This window comes from Triticum urartu, chromosome 4 (assembly GCF_003073215.2).
Source record: "Triticum urartu cultivar G1812 chromosome 4, Tu2.1, whole genome shotgun sequence".
In the NCBI taxonomy this organism is placed as follows: Eukaryota; Viridiplantae; Streptophyta; class Magnoliopsida; order Poales; family Poaceae; genus Triticum; species Triticum urartu.
The window spans coordinates 484,427,658-484,448,101 of NC_053025.1; the positions used below are offsets into that span (position 1 = coordinate 484,427,658).

A 20,444-nucleotide genomic window follows, 5' to 3' on the forward strand; every position below is an offset into this window, starting at 1 on the left:
GCACAAAACACACTGCATCGCTCGGCTCCGACCACCCACCGATTGCCCAGCGTAACCGGGAACTCCCCAAAAAATTTCCCGCCCTCACTTCTACCACGATTTTTTACGTCATAAACGACCCAAAGAATGTCATGCAAGTGCGCCTCTGGCCCACCCAGGACGAAATCACGAAAAGCTTATTTTTTTGTCATAGAAGTAGGAGCCCATCACATCTATGATGATACGTGTTTTTGTCACAAATATCATCATGGAAGTGTCACATCCATGATAGAAAAAGTTATCGTTCAGGACATAATGTAACGGAAATGTTATTTTTAGTGAAATCATCTCCCTCTTATTTCTTCTGCTGCCGCCGCCAAGATCAGGAGTTGCGCCAATTGCCCGATCCCGCCGGCCATGGTCGCCGCCAGCTAAGGGCAACTGCCCCTGTGCCCCGGTTCACTCGCCCCCCTGTCCTTTTCCCGTGGGACGCCAGCTCTACGCCGCCCGCACGTGCCTTGGGTCGCCTGCTCGATCCCCGCCGCCGAAGTGTTGCCTTGCTCCACTGGCCCGTTGACCCTGCCACCCATCTTTCGCACTGCTCACCCGCCACCCCTTGCTGCCGCCTCCATGCCTATGGCCAGCCCTTGCTGCCGTCTCCACGCCCATGGTCGGCCCTTGCTGGCGTCTCCACGCCCATGGATGGCCCTTGCTACTGCTTCCACGTCCCTGGCCAACCACCTCTGATCGACGTGAGGCCATGCCCTCCGCAGCCGCCATGACTGTCGTCCCGAGCTCCTCTGGGCATGGCTATGCCTGAGCACCACCGCGCCGATGCACCGCCGTTGAAGCCCTCCACGTTGACGATCTCTCATGCCCAGCGTTGCTTCGTCGCCAGCCGCTTCACCACTTATGCTTCGACTAGGAGCTCACCGTCGGTCACCCTTGGGCCTCCTACAACACCTCCCCGCTGTCCGCACCCTTAGTTGTTGCTCTGGTCAGCCACACCGCCACACCCCCTATGGCGCCGCCGAGAGATACTCATGGGTCACTGACGAGGGGCTCCCACTGGTCAAATACTGCTTTGACCTCATCCACGCCAGCATCCGATTGGGGAAACTAGTCAAGGAAATTTTTTGACCGATATGAAATAGTTGAGGGGAGTAAAGGAGCAAAAAAAATCAGGAGGTTATATGAACCACCAAGTTTCTTTAGTGTAGTAAAATGAATTTTTTTTCTTTATTTTGCTGTGTCTAATAAACATGTAATGCAAGTCAACAAATTTTCTCCCGTGATACACGACGGCTATCACGGGATCCCTCACTGTCCATCGCAAGGATCTAGCCACGCTGGCTATCCTCACGGCCTGGTCCATCTGGAGGCAACGCAATCGGTGCGTTTTCGACAGTGAGACCCTTCCATCTCGCGGCCCTTCACGTCTATCGAGGACAAGGCTAGATCCTTGGTTAGGGCGGGCGTGCACGGACTTAGCTCGTTACTTGCATATGGACTTAATATTGTACTCGGGCTAAGCAACCCGTCACCAATGCTCTGCAGCTCCTTGTCTTGCCTTGACATTGAGTTTGCACCCTACCTATTTCTGTTGTATCCTCCCTTCCAATCAATGAAAAGATACACACTCTAGTGTATTCGTGAAAAAAAAGTCAGCAAAATTTCAGAGAAAAGAAGTCAGCAAGACCTCGGCCGTTCCCAACACCGGCTCGGTCGGACCAGCCCAGCCAGCTAGACCAGCACGCAGCACCCACCAAATCCAAATTGGCGGTTGGATCCAGCGATCCAGCAGCCACCTCTCCGCAGCACTTCACCGTTCCAATTGCTCCCCACCCCGACCGCAGTGCTCGCCGGAGATCTCACTAGCACGGCCGCGAGCCCGCCACGCCCGCGGCCATGTCTTCCGGGCATGACTCCTCCGGGACAACGCTGATGGATCTCATCACCTCGGATCCGTCGGCCGCCCCGGCCGCCGGCGCGTCGTCGCAGCAGCCGTCTTCGGGCGGCGGCGGCGGCTCGCTTGGGAGGCCTGCCCCGCCGCCGGCGCCGGCGCCAGCGGATCGAAAGTCGAAGAGGGCGACCCTGATGCAGATCCAGAGCGACACCATCTCAGCAGCCAAGGCGTTCAACCCCGTCAAGGCCCTCCCCCAGCGCAACAGGAAGAAGAAGGCTCGTCTCCTACGCGGCCGCGTACCTCATTTTTACGCTCTACGCACTCTTATTCCGGTCTCATGCTGAATTCTCTGTTTCTCTGCAGCCCGTCTCGTACTCGCAGCTGGCGCGGAGCATCCACGAGCTTGCGGCGACGTGCGACCAGGTTCGTTGTGCTGCTTCGGTTGGATCGAATTGCGTGATGTGAGCTTGGATCTGTTGGCTTAAGTTGCTCTCTTCTGCACTGCCTTTTACAGAAAAAATCCCAGAGGCAGCTCGTGAACAGTGTGTTCCCCAAGCTCGCAGTGTACAATTCTGTGGATCCTTCGGTGGCTCCATCTCTTCTCATGGTAAGTATGCCATCTTTTAGTGCCGTCGCTCTCTCTTTGCCTCCATATTTCTGTATAGGCATCCCCTTTAGTTCGTACAAAGGGAAATGAGCCCACTCCCGGCCATTTCAGAATATGTGTTCTAAGACTGAAATCAGCCTCCACATTTCTTCATAGGCATCCATTTTAATTAGTACAAAGGGAAATGCGCCCTTCCATTCTCAAAAAAGCAAAATAAATGCGCCCTTCCCATAATTCTGCCATGATACTTAAATATGCGTCTAAGTTGTAACTGAAACCAGACACCTATCGTAGTCTATACTAACATCAGCCTAATGTTCTTGTTTTACTTCAGATACCTTTTTTCTTACATCAAGTTTATTTCTGTATTTACAGCTGCATCAGCAATGTGAGGACAGAAATGTTCTGCGCTATGTGTACTATTATCTTGCACGAATTTTGTCAGATAATGGCTCCCAGGGTTTAAGTGCTGCTGGTGGAATCCCCACACCAAATTGGGATGCTCTTGCGGACATTGATGTTGCTGGAGGAGTGACTCGGGCAGATGTTGTGCCCAGAATAGTTGATCAGCTTTCAGCAGAATCCACCAGCGACGATGTTGAGTGTAGGCTTCTATACCGTAATCTCAGTGTACATCAAATCTAGCATGCAAAATCTGGGTTCCAATAAAAATCTGTGCCCTGGTACAGCTTTTTCCTACTGATTACCTAGATATTTCATTGGTTCTGTTCCCCATTTGCACCAAAATTAGTCATGCTTTTTTTTCTCAAACCCTATGACCTCACCTTTTAGGAAACCGATCTCCTCATGGAGGTATTTTGCAGAGGCGTAGTGGGAATTCCATATTCTTGGTAATCATGTCCTGAATAAAAATGGCACCTTATGACCAAGCAAGTTTGTGCAACGTCTTAATTGAAAGTAGGCATACTGGCCATCTATTTTATGACCAAAGAAGCATTTCAAATATCTTCATGTTAGGGTCCACAAGAAAGGATATATTTATGTCAACCATATGTTTTCAACCTTTTGTCTTCTCATTTCAAGTTGTGGCAAATGATTTTTATTGTGCTTAATTATTAATTTAAGGATTCTGTTATTTGAAGTTCATGCGCGGAGACTTGCGGCTCTGAAGGCCCTAACCTCCTCTTCCACAAGCAGTTCCGAGATGTTGGAGAAGCTTAGTGAGATTGTGTTTGGCATTTTGGAAAAGGTTCGTTGTACAAGTCCCCCAACCGCCAACATTGTACTTCTTTGAGCTCCTTTTCAGTGTCCCTGGACTCTGGCTAGAAGCTCACAAGTGTTCTCTTTATGATATATTTTGGATGCTTTCAGGTCGCAGATACTAAACAGAAACGAAAGAAAGGGATATTTACCAAGCAAGGTGGCGATAAGGAGGTACTAGTTGGATCCAAGAGTGTGCATTTAATTTATACACTGCTAAGTACTTTTTGTGTGGGTATATACACCCAACCCTTCTCAAAGAGGCGCATGGATATTCCTGTTATGTACCTTCCTAACCTAATGATGGGCATCAAAACTTCGAAATTACATTTATTCATTATACCTCATCTGACACTTTTTCTACCTTATATAGCTAAATAAACAATGAACATGATGACAGGACTTCAAATATTTTGAGATTCCTTATCATGAATGCGAGCTATCCTTATGTTTTTCTTGTATCAATTTGGCAGTCTATTTTACGAAGTAACTTGCAATATGCTTCTCTAAGTGCCCTGAGAAGACTTCCACTTGATCCTGGTAATCCAGCATTTCTGCACCGAGCTGTCCAAGGGTGAGTATAACTTTATTGTCTCTGGGAAGATAAATTAATCTTATTTTCCATCTTGTATTCATTTTTGCACCTGTTTTTATTCCATGAGTTCCCAAGAGGTTTGATGAGGAACAATAGATGAGGAACATGAAAATATAATCATATGTCAAATCTGTTTGGCTACTTCTAGATACTTCTGTTGTGGTCTAGTATTTCTTTTCTTTTCTTTATCCTACCTACTGTTTTCTAGAGTCTTCTAGTTGTGAGTAGCTATGAGTAGAATGGTGAACCTTAAATAATGTTTCTAGAGTATTCCAGCTATAAGTAGAAGTATGTGAAGGCTTCCCAAAGCCCTATAAATAGAGGTCCTCACCTCTACTTTGTACCGAGACTATGTACCCCTACCGATAATAGAACTTGTTGTTCTTATCTAAGATCTTGGAGTAGATCTTGTGCCCTAGGAGTTCTGGATTGAACTCTTGCTGCCCTATCCGCCTACATTCGCCTCTAGAGCGATATCTAGCGCAGCACGTTGAAGCTGTTCCTTCAACACTTGTGCTGTACACATTGTAGCAGCAAGGTGGAGTTGCTCCTCCACAACCTTTGTGCTGCTTCAGGTGGTATCAGAGCCTCGTTGACCCATACTAGTTCTTGCTGTCCTCTCCGAGAGCAAGCTGCAGCAAGCAATGGAGCAATTGGAGAAAAGGATGGATGCAGCAGAACAACAAATCAAAGAGCTGCGTGAAGATCTTAATCGGAGATTTGATCAGCTGGTTGAGATGATAAGAAAGGGTGTTCCCCCTGCTACCAATAAAGGAGATTCATCTAAAGGAGAAGAAGATGTTCATCAAAGGAGAGGTAATCTTGGAGCAAGACCGCCACAACAACATGCTGTTCAACGTGCTTCAAGAAGGCCAATTTATGTTGAAACTTCTGAAGGTGAAGAATATGATGAAGCCCTTGAAGAAGCTGATCTCTATGCAAATCGGAGAGTACCCAACCCTACATATGCAAGAGATACATACAAGGTGAAAGCTGAGATCCCAAGTTTTAATGGAAATGTTGACATTGAAGGGTGCCTGGATTGGTTATATGAAGTAGAGACTTTCTTTGAGGTCATGGAGGTTCTGGAAGATCGTAGAGTTCCTTTGGTCGCATACAAGCTGAAAGGAGGAGCCGGTGCATGGTGGCATCGCGTTCAAGAGGAGCGCAGGCTGAGAGGAGAACCTCGTGTTAGAACTTGGCGACAAATGAAAGGCCTCTTGAAAGTGAGATTTTTGCCCGCTGATTATGACCAGATCCTATTTATCCAATTTCAAAATTGTGCTCAAGGAAATAGGACTGTTTCAGATTACACGGAGGAGTTTCTAAGGCTACAAGTGAGGTGCAACCTTGCTGAAACTGAGGAGCAACAAGTTGCAAGGTACATCAATGGTCTCAATGATGCTATTCAAGATCGATTGATGATGCAACAAATCTGGTCCGTTGATCAAGCACAAGCTCTAGCCTTAAAGGCCGAGAGGTTTGTGAGGATGAGAAAGACAACTAAGGCTCCATATCCTCCATATCGTCATACCGAAGGCTCATCTAGGAGTCAACCTAATAGAGTGGAAGAAAAGGCCACTCCACCAAAGACAAAACAGCCCATCCCGAAACAAACTAGAGGCAAGGGTAAGGCAAATGAAGGCCCAAAGTGCTATAAATGTGGTAAAGAGGGACACATATCCAGCGGTTGCCCACTAAGGAAATTTGTTAACACGACTATCCATGATGGTGAAAGTGATGAGGAAGAATACAAATCTAAAGATGTAGACGGACAAGAGGTTTGTCAAGAAGAAGGCGAAGAGGTGGTATGTGTGATCCAGCGTCTCCTATGTTCCACACCACAACTCGATGACACACAACGGAAGAAAATATTTGAGAGGAAATGCACGGTGAATGGCAAGGTATGCAAAGTAGTGATTGATAGTTGCAGCTGCGAGAATCTTCTCTCCCAGAAGTTGGTGGACCATTTAAAGCTTGAAACCCATGATCATCCAAATCCCTACACTATTGGATGGATCAAGAAAGGAGTGAATATGAGGATCACCAAACAATGCAACCTGCCACTTTCTTTGGGTAAGCATTATCGCTCAAATGTGTTGTTTGATGTGGTTGACATGGATGCCAGCCATGTTCTTCTTGGGAGGCCTTGGCAATTTGATGTGGATACTACACACAAGGGCAAGGAAAATTCTTACTCTTTCATTTGGAACAAGAGAAAGATCATTATCTTACCAAACAAAACCGAAGGTAATACCTCTAAGGAGGAGGGGAAAACTATGTTAACTATCTCCCATACCTCTCATGAGTTTATGGAAGACTTGAAGGAGGCAGATTTGTGTGCTGCACTTGTTGTAAAGGGAGAAGAGCACCTGACTGTTGAAATTCCAGCAAAGGTACGTGGTTTATTGGCAGAATTTCAGAACATACTTGGGGAGCCACATGGCTTGCCACCGATGAGAGGAATTCAACATAGAGTTGACTTAATTCCGGGAGCAAGTCTTCCTAATCTTCCACACTATCGAATGAGCCCAAAGGAGCATGATATATTGAAGGAGAAAGCGGAGGAATTGTTGCAAAAGGGGCACATTCGAGAAAGTATTAGCCCATGTGCTGTACCAGCCCTACTCGCGCCAAAGAAAGATGGATCTTGGCGCATGTGTACGGACAGTAGAGCCGTTAACAAGATCACCGTAAGGTATAGATTCCCTATTCCCCGTCTGGATGATATGTTGGATCAGCTTAGTGGAGCAAGAGTGTTCACAAAGCTAGATTTAAGAAGTGGATATCATCAAATCCATATAAGACCCGGGCATGAATGGAAGACCGCCTTCAAGACAAAGGAAGGGTTGTTTGAATGGCTAGTCATGCCATTTGGACTCTCAAATGCACCAAGTACCTTTATGCACTTAATGAATCAAGTCCTTAGACACTTCTTATCCCACTTTGTTGTGGTCTATTTCGATGACATCTTAATCTATAGCAAGGGTGAGGATGAACACTTTGATCACATTCGGAAGGTGCTAGAAGTACTAAGGGAAACTGAGCTCTACGTCAACTTGAAGAAATGTGTTTTCCTACAAACACAACTTCTTTTCCTAGGACTCGTCATAACATGTGACTGGCATTCGTGTTGATGATTCTAAGGTTGAAGCAATCTGAGAATGGCCAACTCCTAAGACCATTTCTGAGGTAAGAAGCTTTCATGGCCTTGCAACTTTCTATAGGCGATTTGTGAAGAACTTCAACACTATCATGGCACCAATTACCGAGTGTTTGAAGAAAGGAAAGTTCCAATAGACAGATGCAGCTGAAGCTAGTTTCAATGAGATTAAACAAAAGCTATCACAAGCTCCTGTCTTGATACTACCTGATTTCAATAAGACTTTTGAGTTGGAGTGTGATGCAAGTGGAGTAGGCATTGGAGCTGTCCTATCTTAAGAAAGGAAGCCCATTGCTTTCTTTAGTGAGAAGTTAAGTGAAGCTAGACAGAAATGGAGTACCTATCAGCAAGAATTATATGCCGTTTTCAGAGCGTTGAAAACTTGGGAAGTGTATTTACTGCCTAAAGAGTTCATTGTTTATAGCGACCATCAATCCTTGAAGCATTTTAGAAATCAAAAGCATGTTGACCGCATGCTAGCAAGACGGGCAGCATATCTGGAGAGGTTTAACCATCTCATCGTGCATAAATCTGGAATAACTAACAGAGTGGCCGATGCTTTGAGTCGTCGTGCATGCCTCTTGACTTCTTTTGAAGCTGAACTTTCGGGCATGGATCAAATAAAGGAGTTGTATGAGGGTGACGAAGACTTTGGCCATGTTTGGGTAAAGCACGCAAGGGGCCAACCATTAGGTGATGACTATTTGATGCAAGATGGATATCTCTTCAAAAATGATCGTTTGTGCATTCCAAAAAGTTCTTTACATGACAAGCTGGTTAGAGAGCTCCATTCAAGTGATCTTAGTGGCCATGTTGGACGGGACAAGACTATCGCTAACCTGGAAGCTCGCTACTTTTGGCCACAACTAAAGAGAGATGCTGGAAAGTTCGTTCAACGGTGCCCCGTATGTCAGACCTGCAAAGGCCAAGTCCAGAACACAGGGTTATACATGCCTTTGCCTGTTCCTGTTGCTCCATGGGAGGACATTCCTATGGACTTCGTCTTGGGCTTGCCAAGAACAAGACGAGGAAGTGATGCTGTATTTGTGGTCGTGGATAGATTCTCTAAGATGGCTCATTTCATCCCATGCTGCAAGACAACGGATGCTCATCATGTGGCAAACCTATTCTTTCGAGAAGTGGTCAGACTTCATGGAGTTCCAAGGTCCATTGTCTCAGACCGTGATAGCAAGTTTCTTGCTGCATTTTGGCTCACTTTGTGGAAGCAATTCAAACACTGAATTGAAATTTTCTAGCACTGCTCATCCACAAACAGATGGACAAACGGAAGTGGTGAACAAGTTTTTGGGTAATCTGATCCGTTGCATTTGTGGAGAAAGAAAGGGACAATGGGATTTGGCTTTATCTCTTGCAGAATTCTCCTACAATAACTCCAAGCATAGATCCACAGGAAGGAGCCCTTTTTCCATTGTCTACACTAAAGTTCCATCACATGTGGTGGACCTGGTGAAGCTACCATCAAGGGGAAACTCAAAATCAGCATTGTCCTTTGCTGATAATTACGCCGAGTTATTTGAAGAGATTCGCGGTTCTTTGGAAGCACAAAATCAGAAATATAAACAACTTGCTGATTGCAAAAGGAGGCCAAAATCATTCCAAGCCGGTGATAAGGTGATGGTCTACGTCCGAAAAGAGAGGCTGCCTTTAGGTGTTAAAGGGAAACTTAGGTAGCGAAGGTATGGACCCTTCTCTATCGTGAGGAAGATAAATGATAATGCTTATGTGATAGATCTTCCAAGCGATATGGGTATCTCCAACACTTTCAATGTTGCGGACTTGACTCTCTACCATCCAGAAGAAGCGCTCTATGAAGATAACTCGAGGGCGAATTCCAAACAATCAGGGGAGAATGATGAGGAACAATAGATGAGGAACATGAAAATATAATCATATGTCAAATCTGTTTGGCTACTTCTAGATACTTCTGTTGTGGTCTAGTATTTCTTTTCTTTTCTTTATCCTACCTACTGTTTTCTAGAGTCTTCTAGTTGTGAGTAGCTATGAGTAGAATGGTGAACCTTAAATAATGTTTCTAGAGTATTCCAGCTATAAGTAGAAGTATGTGAAGGCTTCCCAAAGCCCTATAAATAGAGGTCCTCACCTCTACTCTGTACCGAGACTATGTACCCTTACCTATAATAGAACTTGTTGTTCTTATCTAAGATCTTGGAGTAGATCTTGTGCCCTAGGAGTTCTGGATTGAACTCTTGCTGCCCTATCCGCCTACATTCGCCTCTAGAGCGATATCTAGCGCAGCACGTTGAAGCTGTTCCTTCAACACTTGTGCTGTACACATTGTAGCAGCAAGGTGGAGTTGCTCCTCCACAACCTTTGTGCTGCTTCAAGGTTGGTGCTTCAAATGGACAAATAGATTTGACGATTTGTAGCATCGTTTTCATGATTCTTTTCTTTGGTTGCAATAGTATCTCTTTGTGAGAAACGAAGAATGATGCATGACTCATATAGTTAATGTTTTTATTGATTTATTATTTTCAGTTCTATTTCTGTATTAAATTTATTATCTTTTAACATATGTGCCAAAATTAAGAGTTAATTTGCTGTCTATCTGTACAGAAAACTGTCTGCTTCTGCAATGAATTTACAGCCATGATAGTACTGTCGCATATCGTCATCTGCCAATAGTAGTTAATAGGAACATGCTGCTGCATAACTGTCATTTTGTTCTCATCAGCGTGATACAACTGCAGGATTGAATTTTCTGACCCAGTTGCAGTGAGGCATGCCTTGTCAATAATCTCAGAAATCGCCGTTAGAGATCCATACTCTGTTGCAATGGCACTCGGTTAGTTTTCGCTGCTGTTAATTGTTTGAAATTTCTATTTTTATTTGTTAAGATAAAAGCCGTACATCGTTATAATTTGGAATGATTTATGCTCTAAAAAGTGGGCAATAATAGAGATGTCAACATAGAAATTCCAGTTAATATTTGTACATTTAGTTAATTTCTAACTCATCTGGTTTGATGCTAGTTCTGTAGTTTCTTACTCTCATGTATGACTTGATGTTTTGCAGGCAAAAACGCACAACCTGGTGGTATGCTTCATTATCCTTGTTTTTTAGTCCAGTTTTGAATTTTGATTTGAACATAAATACGTTTGGTCTTTCAGCTTATGTAAAACTCCCTCCATGCTTGAAAAGAACACATACACAGTTTATCTAAAGTCAAGCAGTGCAAAAGTGACTGAGTTTATACACACACAAAAATAATAATCAACAACTGCAATAACAAATTAGTATTTTAGTTCTTGATAGTTTTTTCTACAAACTTGGTCAAACTTTACACTGTTTGACTTAAGACAAAACTTATACGCCTTCTTTTCAAGCACAGAGGGAGTAATTGATAACTTTATTGTGTGCCTGTACGATTCAAGAAGTGCAGTCATAGTTGAATTTATCTTAGTTTGAAGAATTAAGTTTCCGCAAATACTTTTTGATTTTTTTCCTTTTTAGGGAATATTTCTTGATACTCCTTCTGTATTCAAAGTACAGGTAGCGCTAGGAATTTTATCTTCGGTTCGCATATCCATAAGTTACATTTACTTGTGCATCCACATGAAACTGTTATGTGGATAATTAGTTACCTGGGGAAAAACGTTTCCTTCTTGGCAGTTGCAATAATATTACTTGTTATAGGTTTAAAATGGCAATTCAGTGATACTTGAGGATCTAGGTTGCCTTAAGTGCAATAAATTGTCTGTTTCGAGTTTTGGACTATGACAACCATTGTTTTGGGAGGTTTTTAATTCACCAACAGTATAATTGTGTACGAATAGCTTTGATTGTTTCCATTCCACCCAGAGACCGAAGGGCATTAGAGGAACTCTTAACAGAACGCCAAATTGGCAGCCTCCAAAACCGTTTTGGAGTGCACTCCATGATTTTTTGGAGGCTGATGAGCCTACGTGCAAACTCAGATTCTCAAAAATGCAGCCTCCATAATTTCCCCACTCATTTTCGTTGCATCAACACAAAATTTGTACTAATATTTGGCATAGGTTTTTAACTGAATTTCGGCCAGATCAACCTCGAACATTTGAATAACATTGCAAACTAATAGTTCATTTGTGTGTGTTGGGGGGGGGGGGGGATTAGGCGCTTTAGCGACATTGTACATATCCAGGGGGCAAAATTGCTTAGCAACGTTTTAGAGAAGGGGAAATCTTCATACACAACTATAGATAACTAAACTAGATGCCGCGGGACTTGCCGATGCTGGATGCGGCTTTGAAGTCACGGGCGGCGGCCTTCCCAGCGTGGAAATGGGCAGGGGCCTCAGCCTCCCATGCCGTCTAGGCACCCTCTTCAGCGTCGGGGTGGTGCCTTCCTAGATGGCGTGCTCCCTTTTGCCAAGCCCGTGTTCTCGTCGAAGATTGGGGCGGGTGGGGCGAGATAGGCGGTGTGGGGGGCGTCTCAAGCCTCCCTAGTCCCTACATGTGAGGGCGCGGCGCTGGCAGCACCCGCGGCGGCTGTCTCGCGAGACTCCGCAAGCACGCGCTGGATGACGGGATCCTTGTTATCAAGATCTCTATGCCAACAATGTCAACTGTGGCGCTGTGTTCCTCTTCAGCGGCGGCTTGCTCCTCCTTGACAGCGGCGGCCATGGCTTCAATGGCGGCAGTCTCCTGCTCCCATCGCAACTCCTCCTCTATTGGAGGCCCGCGGAGCCATGAGGCGGCCATGCTCCTGAGGGGGTGGAGAGGCCGATGGCGTCGACGGAGGAAATGGCGTGGGGTGATCTGTGGAGGGGACGGGAGAGGCTGAGAGGTGAGTGGAGGAGTTGCGACAGATGCGTCAGCGGGCGGCTTTTGTAGCTGTGGGCAGGAGATCGTGGTGGGAAATCATGGTGACAGCGGGTGCGGGCAGGTGGAGACGCGACGGCTGCCATGAAACTTCCCTCCCGCCACAGCCAAATATGGATGCTAGAACCCAGTTTTTGGATTGCACTCCATATTTTTTGGAGGCCGAGGCGCGTATTGGGAGTCTGCTAGAGTGGGTTTTCCCACTCCTGTCCTCCATATTGGCAGTTGTTATGGAGTTTGGGGTCCCTTTTCCGAATCTGCTAGAGTTGCTCTTACCTGCCTTTGTCTATAAATGACCGTTTCCTGTTTTGTCAACTTCAATGACGTCACTCGTTTGATAGCGTGACCTGTCAAATTGGAACAGGCGCTCTTCAGGACATCCTTCATCTGCATGACGTTCTCGCAAGAGTTTACCTTGCAAAGTTGTGTCATTCAATATCTAGGGCACGTGTATTGGATGGTAAGTGCAGTTTGCTTTTGTTTTTTTTACCAAGTCCACTTTGCGATTCCAGAGTGCATGTATTGATCTGTGCCCCTGACATAATATGATTTACACAGAGAGGCCCGACATAAAATCACAGTACAGTTCTCTCCTTTATCAACTCCTTTTGGATCCAAGTGACAGGGTCTGTTTCGAGGCAATACTCTGTGTTCTGGGAAAAGTTGACAACACAGAAAGGTGGCAATGATGTTTCATCAAGTTATTCTTTGTTGTGATGTGCTTCTGTACCAAAGTTGGAGTTGCATGTTGTGTTGTTAAATCAATTATCATGTGTTGCAGCACTGAGGACAGAGCTGGCGGATGGATCCGGTTAACTAGAGAAATTCTCAAATTGCCTGAGGCCCCATCTGTAGCATCAAAAGGTCTTCTGTCAAAAGCTAGTGAGAAATCTTCTAAAGCAAGGCGTCCTCAACCCCTCATCAAACTTGTAATGAGAAGGTTTGTCGCATCTTTTTATGGATGTTCAAGTGGTTGGTTGGTCTCTCTGTTTTCCTCTATGCTAACCGTTTGGTTCTTATTCTATCAGGCTGGAGAGCTCTTTCCGTAGCTTTTCTCGCCCTGTTCTTCATGCCGCTGCAAGAGTAGTCCAGGAAATGGGTAAAAGCAGAGCAGCTGCTTACTCTTTGGGTGCTTATGATGAGGGAGCCAATCTTCAAGCTTATTCAGATAATGTTGAATCTCTTGATTCTGATGAGAACTCACAACCTGAAGGTACTGCGATTCTATCATAGAGTCGAGTCATTCAGTTACATATTAAAACATGGAAAACCACATGCACTTTACGTTGGTTAGAAGTAATGTTGAGTCGGAGTCATGCATGTTGGTTCTGTCAATTCGTTCCGGGCCAAGTTTACTGGACAACTAGGAAACTAGAGATGATACCCCGCGCGTTGCTGCAGGAATTGGTTGCAATTATTTCAGTGAAATTGGGTGTATGAAACATTAGTATTAGACTAACAATATGTGAATTGAAACTAAAATACATATACCTTATTGTATTTGATTATTTTATAGGTGTAGAATATTTCTTGATATGAGTAGCATGCATAGTGCTTGGTCGTCATATGAGTATTTTCTCTTGCATGGTGGCATGATGAAGTGGCATAGGTGCATGTTGAGAGAATTGAAGTTAGTGGGTATTGAATATGAGTAGCATGCATCGTGCGTGTTAATATAGGCGTTCTCCCATGCATGGAGACATGATGAGGTGGCATAGTTGCATGTTGAGAGAATTGGAGTTAGTGGGGATCAACTTTTTTGGTATATAGGATATAGGATTGGTAATATCATGTCTAAGCATCTCTTTTAAAATCAAACCTGGCAATAATTCTTATATAAGCATGAATCCGAATGTATTCGGGCATGCTTACAGAGGTTTCATTAGTGAGTTACCTTAGGCCCCTCCCTTTTTTTGTTTGGCATAAAGTTATGCGTCCTATGTTTTATGTTATTTCATTTTGCAATAAATCATCTAACTGTTCTGGTGCATGTTGTAGCCACCCGGAAAGCTAAGCCACTGTCGAATGGACATGGTGGAATGGACACAGTAGCAGGGTTATTGGCGTCACTAATGGAAGTAGTGCGGACAACTGTAGCATGCGAGTGCGTATATGTTCGAGCAATGGTCATCAAAGCTTTGATATGGATGCAAAATCCACATGAGTCCCTCGATGAACTAAAATCTATAATTGCGTGTGAGCTGTCGGACCCAGCCTGGCCTTCTTCTCTACTGAATGATGTCCTGCTAACCCTACATGCTAGGTTCAAGGTATTGTATCCCTTTCGCTGTTAAATATTATGCAGGTTGCCTTGTTTTTCTTTTTATGAAGGTGCTCTTTCGTCCACATTTGATGCCTTTTTATCAGCCATGTGCCTGAAATCATTTTGAAACTGGAAGCAACCTTAACTTTCTGTAGTCACTTCGAGTTTCTGACGTTTCAATTATTTTAGAATAACACTGTTTAGAAAAACAATATATTATGACACATTTTTTATCTTGGTATTTTCTCTGCCTTCTTTCATACAGGATTATTGTTGCAATTAAATATGGTCTGAACTATTTTTAATTTTTGTTTTGCCCCCTTGTTTATGTGTTTTATGGTTATAGTTAAGAGTATATGCATTTTGCAGCTATTATTTTAATTAGTTGTAGTATGTTCTCATTTTTGTGGATTTTTGTTGAGTGATCTATTATTCTGGTTTGTTCTTACATGATAGGCAACCCCTGATATGGCTGTGACTCTGCTTGAGATTGCTAGAATTTTTGCTACTAAAGTTCCTGGAAAGATTGATGCTGACGTTCTACAACTGTTATGGAAGGTAGGCATTTTTTCATAAAATATTTACTAATGTTTTTCTGAACCGCCAAGGTTTACTTGATGAAAGGGGCCCCAACCATCTGAAGTCATTTGCAAAGCTGCAACGTATTGTATCATATAATCCCTGGTTTCTACAGCATTTTGGTCCTATGTTGTTATGCAATAGTTTTCATGACATTTTTTGTATAATGGGGCTAATAACTTGAGTACAAAATAACAATTCTTGTCTTCCCAGACATGCCTTGTAGGAGCAGGACCAGATGGGAAACATACAGCATTGGAAGCTGTGACAATTGTCCTTGATCTGCCACCACCTCAGCCTGGTTCAATGTCTGTACTCACGTCTGTTGATATGATATCCGCCTCTGATCCAAAATCTGCAATGGCACTGCAAAGATTAGTCCAAGCTGCTGTAAGAGCAAAACTTTGACTTGGTTAGTTTATTCATTGAGCATGGAATCAAAATATGTTTATGTTTTGGCCCTTCAAATGATCAACAGGTTTGGTTTCTGGGAGAAAATGCAAACTATGCTGCATCTGAGTATGCATGGGAATCTGCAACGCCGCCTGGTACTGCTCTAATGATGCTTGATGCTGATAAAATGGTTGCTGCAGCTAGCTCCCGTAACCCTACACTTGCTAGCGCTCTGACGCGGCTCCAAAGGTGTGCATTTAGTGGCAGCTGGGAGGTATGTGCCTGAAAAAAAAATTAGTTTCCTTCCCTTTAACTTGACAATTTGATCGAGTGAGACTGAGATGGTACTGCATCTCCTTGTACACGCCTTCCCGTTTTCCTTATCTTATGGTTTACACTTTGTAGATCCGTATCGCTGCTGTCCAGGCCCTAACTACCATTGCAATAAGGTCTGGTGAACCTTATAGACTACAGATATACGAGTTTCTTCATGCTTTGAGTCTGGGGGGTGTGCAGTCAAACTTTTCGGAATTGCAGCTAAGTAATGGGGAAAACCAAGGTGCGAGTGGTACGGGTCTTGGGTCTTTGATTAACCCAATGCTCAAGGTCTTGGATGAGATGTATAAAGCTCAAGACGACCTTGCTAGGTATGTTGTCCATAAAATTCCTCTTGCCTGCTCTGGAATTGTCCTTGAAATGGCTGCTCTATGGATTTTTGCAGGGACATCCGTCAGCATGATAATAGCAAACAAGAATGGAGTGATGATGAACTCAAGAAACTTTATGAAACCCATGAGAGGCTTCTTGATTTCGTTTGTTTATTCTGTTTCGTTCCAAGGATTAAATACTTGCCTTTAGGCCCTACCAGGTATGTATTTGTAATATTTGGGGTTCTAATTTCCTAGTGCAGTCAAGTTGCTCTTGCTCCTGATTTGAAGTGTTACTTCATCGTGGAAGTCATCTATGAAGTTAGAGCTGTACAATTCACCACTAAGGATTGTAAACTTTACCATCCGCTACATCTTTAGTGTTGTTTGGAGCCATACAATAGATTTTTTTTGGGTGGTGGTGTTATCTTGGACAAGCTGGATCATTTGCTCCATATGATGCGATTAATTGTACTGTTGGACCACCACATGCTGGTTATGGTCCATACTTCATATGGGCCTCACTGCTGTACCATAGGGTTTTCTTCTTCTTAATCCTAAGTGACAGTCTTAGCAATCCTCCTTTATTTGTAACTTCTTTTTTCAAGCATTTATGTCATCCGGGAGACAGTGGGAGGTCTCACATGTTATGATGTTTTTGTAGTGACCATCAGCTTTAATTTAAAGCTTTCTGATCCACATAATTTTCTTTACCTACTGGCTACTGCTAGTTTGCAACTTAAACTCTATGCGAAGGCCTATATTCTCAAATGTCTTTCACCCTGGAAAATACAACATTTAGAATTAAGTTCTGAATTGCTGTTGAGTAAGCTGTAATTTTACATTTGTGATTGCTTAGGGTGTAGGTTAAGTGCTATTTATTGCTGGCTTGTGCAGTTCATGAAATCTGCTTGACTATCGTATTTGTATCATAAGAGAAATGTTGTAGCATTCCATAAGAGAAAGTTGAGTGTAAATGACCTGCCTTTTCCCCCTTGTTTTTTTGGCTGGGATGCATGTATGATGTTGAATCTTATGTACAGTGCCAAGCTAATTGAGATCTACCGCAATCGGCATAACATTAGTGCATCTGTCGGTCTAAGTGACCCTGCTGTTGCTACCGGAATATCTGACCTCATGTATGAGTCGAAAGAAGTACATAAGGAGACCAGTACTATGCAATCCGGAATTGACCCTGATCTAGCTATGGCCTGGGCAGCGGGTTTGGAAGATGATGCCTGGGCAAACGATGCCCCAGGTGTGGACAAAGTAAGCATCTTTTGTGTTGATTCATAAAGGTTCCTGATACCTATCAGTTCAGCTAAGAAGGCTTGCTGTTAACTGTGGCAGATAGCCTGGTTGCTTAATCATTTCCGTACCAGCTCCCTTTTCCTCATTGCTTGTGCTCAATTAGAGAATGTTGCTTTTGATACACTTGCTTCCTTCTTCTTTGATCATATAATAGGTCAAGGATTTCCTTTCTGGTGCTGGAACTGATGCTCCTGATGTGGATGACGAGGAATACATGAATTCTAGGCCATCAGTCGGTTATGATGATATGTGGGCCAAGACAATTCTTGAAGAGGTGGATGCAAGTTTTATGACATTTTCTTAAACCACTCTACTCCGTATACTTATTTAAAAATTAAAGATAAATAATTCGTTTTGTTTTATATTTTGCAGGAAGATGATGGGAGGTCTTCTGGCGGGTCCTCTCCTGACTCGACTGGTTCTGTGGAGACATCCATATCGTCCCATTTCGGTGGCATGAACTATCCGTCTTTGTTTAGTTCAAAACCACCAAGCTATGGGGCTTCACAACAAACGGTATTTTGCTTCATCCATTATATTATTGCAATGTTATCTATATCGTTTCTGTTACTGCATCTTACAATGCAGATATCATATTTGTAATGTTTAAATGTTTTTCTTAGGGAAGAGCACTATGCACTTAACTATGATAATCATTTCTTAGATCCTATGGCTCAAATGTGTATGCCGATATGGACGTTGCATACTATATGCGCTGCACCAGCTAGAGCTGGAGACTAAAAGTGTGGTTCACCAGCCGATATGGACATTGCATACTATATCCCTAATTTATTTTTTTGAATCGAGGACATAGGCACAACATCTGTGACATAAACTGTTAATCTGAATCCAAAATACTCCTTGAGAAACAAAAGAGAGAATTCGCACCGCAAATAGTAGCTAATCCAAATTGGGCTGTAAATTATATCAACACTCAATTTGTCTTTTTGTTTCTTGAGCTGTGTTTCGAATTTAGGCTTAAAATTTTGTAACTTGATTTTTTAGAGGTGCTAGGGTGGTTGGATGCACCTGGTGCACCAGATACACCCTCAGTTTGAAACACTTTGCAGAAAACACAGGCGCCAGAGGAATACAAGAAGTCACCCAGTTTGTGCCTCCCTCGTATTGCCTGTGTTCCCTTCACTGTTAGGGTGCTACTGGGGTCTCACCACTGGTTGGGTGGCTCCTGTGTTCATCCTTGGAACATCATATAATTATGGCCAGCTTCAAGCAATACTGGAGCACACGAGTTACAGTAAAACCACTTCATATTTAATTATAATCGAACTTTCAGTATTTGAATATTAAAAGCTATATTTTTCCAGTTTCTGCAAGCATGTCCTCAAGTAGTGTATTGGTGTAGTATCTTTTTGTTTGCTGCTTCTACCCTGTGATTTCAGATGCCATTTGTTTAAAGAAGACTATTCCTTATATCCATTTGCATTTTGTTTCAGATACGTGAAGAACCACCATCATATTCAACATCTGTCCTACAGAAGCGTGAGTCGTTTGACAATCCCCTGGCGGGGCGTGGGGGTCGAAGTTCTGGATCTGGATCCCATGAGGATGTTGAGAAGAGTTCCGGGAACCCTCAATCTGGGAAAGCATTGTATGACTTCACAGCAGGCGGCGATGATGAGGTATGGAGGCTGTAATTCATGGCTACGTTTTATAACTTTCTGAAGTCCAATGCTTTTCTTTCTCCCGAGTTTGATGGGGTATTGCTTATTGGAAGACACGTTTTCTTTTCCAGAGAGATAATTATTAGTTTCCTAAATTAAATTTAGTTGGTGTGTTCATCTAACGCTTAGCATGCTGGTTAATTAAAAAAAACTTATGCACCAAAACTGAATGGATGCGAATGTCAAAATAATCAAGCTGTCCCTTCTTTCTTGTCTTGGGGTGCAAAGAAGATAACACATACTAATTTATGTAACTGTTTTCAGCTGAGTTTAAACTCTGGAGAAGATGTGGATATTGAATATGAGGTTGATGGTTGGTACTACGTAAGTTATTATGACCTCACCATTTATTTAACTTGTTCCCTGGCTGGGATGATAACGATTTCAAATGTGCAACCGTTGCTATTTGCTCAGGTGAAGAAAAAGAGACCAGGAAGGGATGGGAAGATGGCAGGTCTGGTCCCTGTTTTGTACGTGAGCTCGTGATAGCAATGAACCTTGTGACATACTACTCTGAAGAGCTGGGTGGAGCAAATGGGCCTAAGAATGAAACGCTGGTTAGTTTTGATGCTGTCCTGTGGAAGCAAGGACATATCCAACCCTCTCCGTGTGTGTGTTTGTACGGTGCGGCGGTATTGTTGCTGGTCTCTGTGTGCTGATTTTGTTTGCTATACATACGGCCCATTCAAGTCATTGTTTACATGGGTGGATAGGAATTTGGGACACTCCATTCCATCTTGCATGCGCCGTTCTGCTCCACCGGTTATGCTTGGAAGGTTTCGGTTACACCCCGTGCCCAGTTCTTCCATCGGCTGTGCAATACATCCCATTGTAATTGTATAACTATTTAGCTGTGAAGAGGCTGTTGTAAACTGTAGGCTCAATTTTTTTTTTTACCCCACGATTCTTTTGGTATTGTGTATCGTATGGTGTGAACTGTGTGATTCAGTAGCAAGTAGTAGTGCTGTATTTTTTTTTATGGTTTGTGTAAATTTTTGTTTTCCGGTGTATCTAGGATACATGAAAATATACCATAGTGAAAACAACAGGCACCTGATATTTTACTCATTTTGCCTTCCCTATGTTCTGATCAGTTAGTTGTTGGCAATAGTTTGGCTGATACTACGTGAGTGCTCACGTCTGCAGCAATGTTGAGGTCATATCGCCCTGTCGTGTTCACGCCGCCTAAATTGTGTTGGCCAAAGCATGTGCATCAGACCGACAAATGCATCAGATTCACCGGATCGTCATTAGAAT

The 20,444-nt window shown here is 43.5% G+C and overlaps 1 protein-coding gene across 1 annotated transcript; it reads left to right on the forward strand.

Moving 5' to 3' along the window:
- The first annotated feature begins 1,730 nt into the window (after window positions 1–1,730).
- LOC125552175 lies at window positions 1,731–20,255 on the forward strand. The gene is made up of 25 exons (XM_048715656.1): window positions 1,731–2,160; window positions 2,249–2,308; window positions 2,400–2,492; window positions 2,868–3,096; window positions 3,596–3,702; window positions 3,825–3,887; window positions 4,187–4,287; window positions 10,201–10,295; window positions 10,526–10,546; window positions 12,677–12,772; window positions 12,871–12,991; window positions 13,094–13,252; window positions 13,341–13,525; window positions 14,311–14,582; window positions 15,032–15,133; window positions 15,368–15,544; window positions 15,633–15,821; window positions 15,953–16,194; window positions 16,269–16,415; window positions 17,238–17,463; window positions 17,660–17,779; window positions 17,878–18,021; window positions 18,960–19,145; window positions 19,452–19,511; window positions 19,602–20,255. Exons 1-25 carry the CDS (start codon window positions 1,888–1,890, stop codon window positions 19,671–19,673), a joined length of 3,540 nt encoding a protein of 1,179 aa, XP_048571613.1. The 5' UTR covers window positions 1,731–1,887; the 3' UTR covers window positions 19,674–20,255.
- The last annotated feature ends 189 nt before the right edge of the window (window positions 20,256–20,444 follow it).

Coding starts and splice junctions, on each gene's coding strand:
- LOC125552175 (XM_048715656.1), top strand. CDS start 1,888: ATGTCTTCCGGGCATGACTCCTCCGGGACAACGCTGATGGATCTCATC. Junction 13,526..14,310: donor TGAGAACTCACAACCTGAAG/GTACTGCGATTC, acceptor TGCATGTTGTAG/CCACCCGGAAAGCTAAGCCA. Junction 15,134..15,367: donor TTCTACAACTGTTATGGAAG/GTAGGCATTTTT, acceptor TTGTCTTCCCAG/ACATGCCTTGTAGGAGCAGG.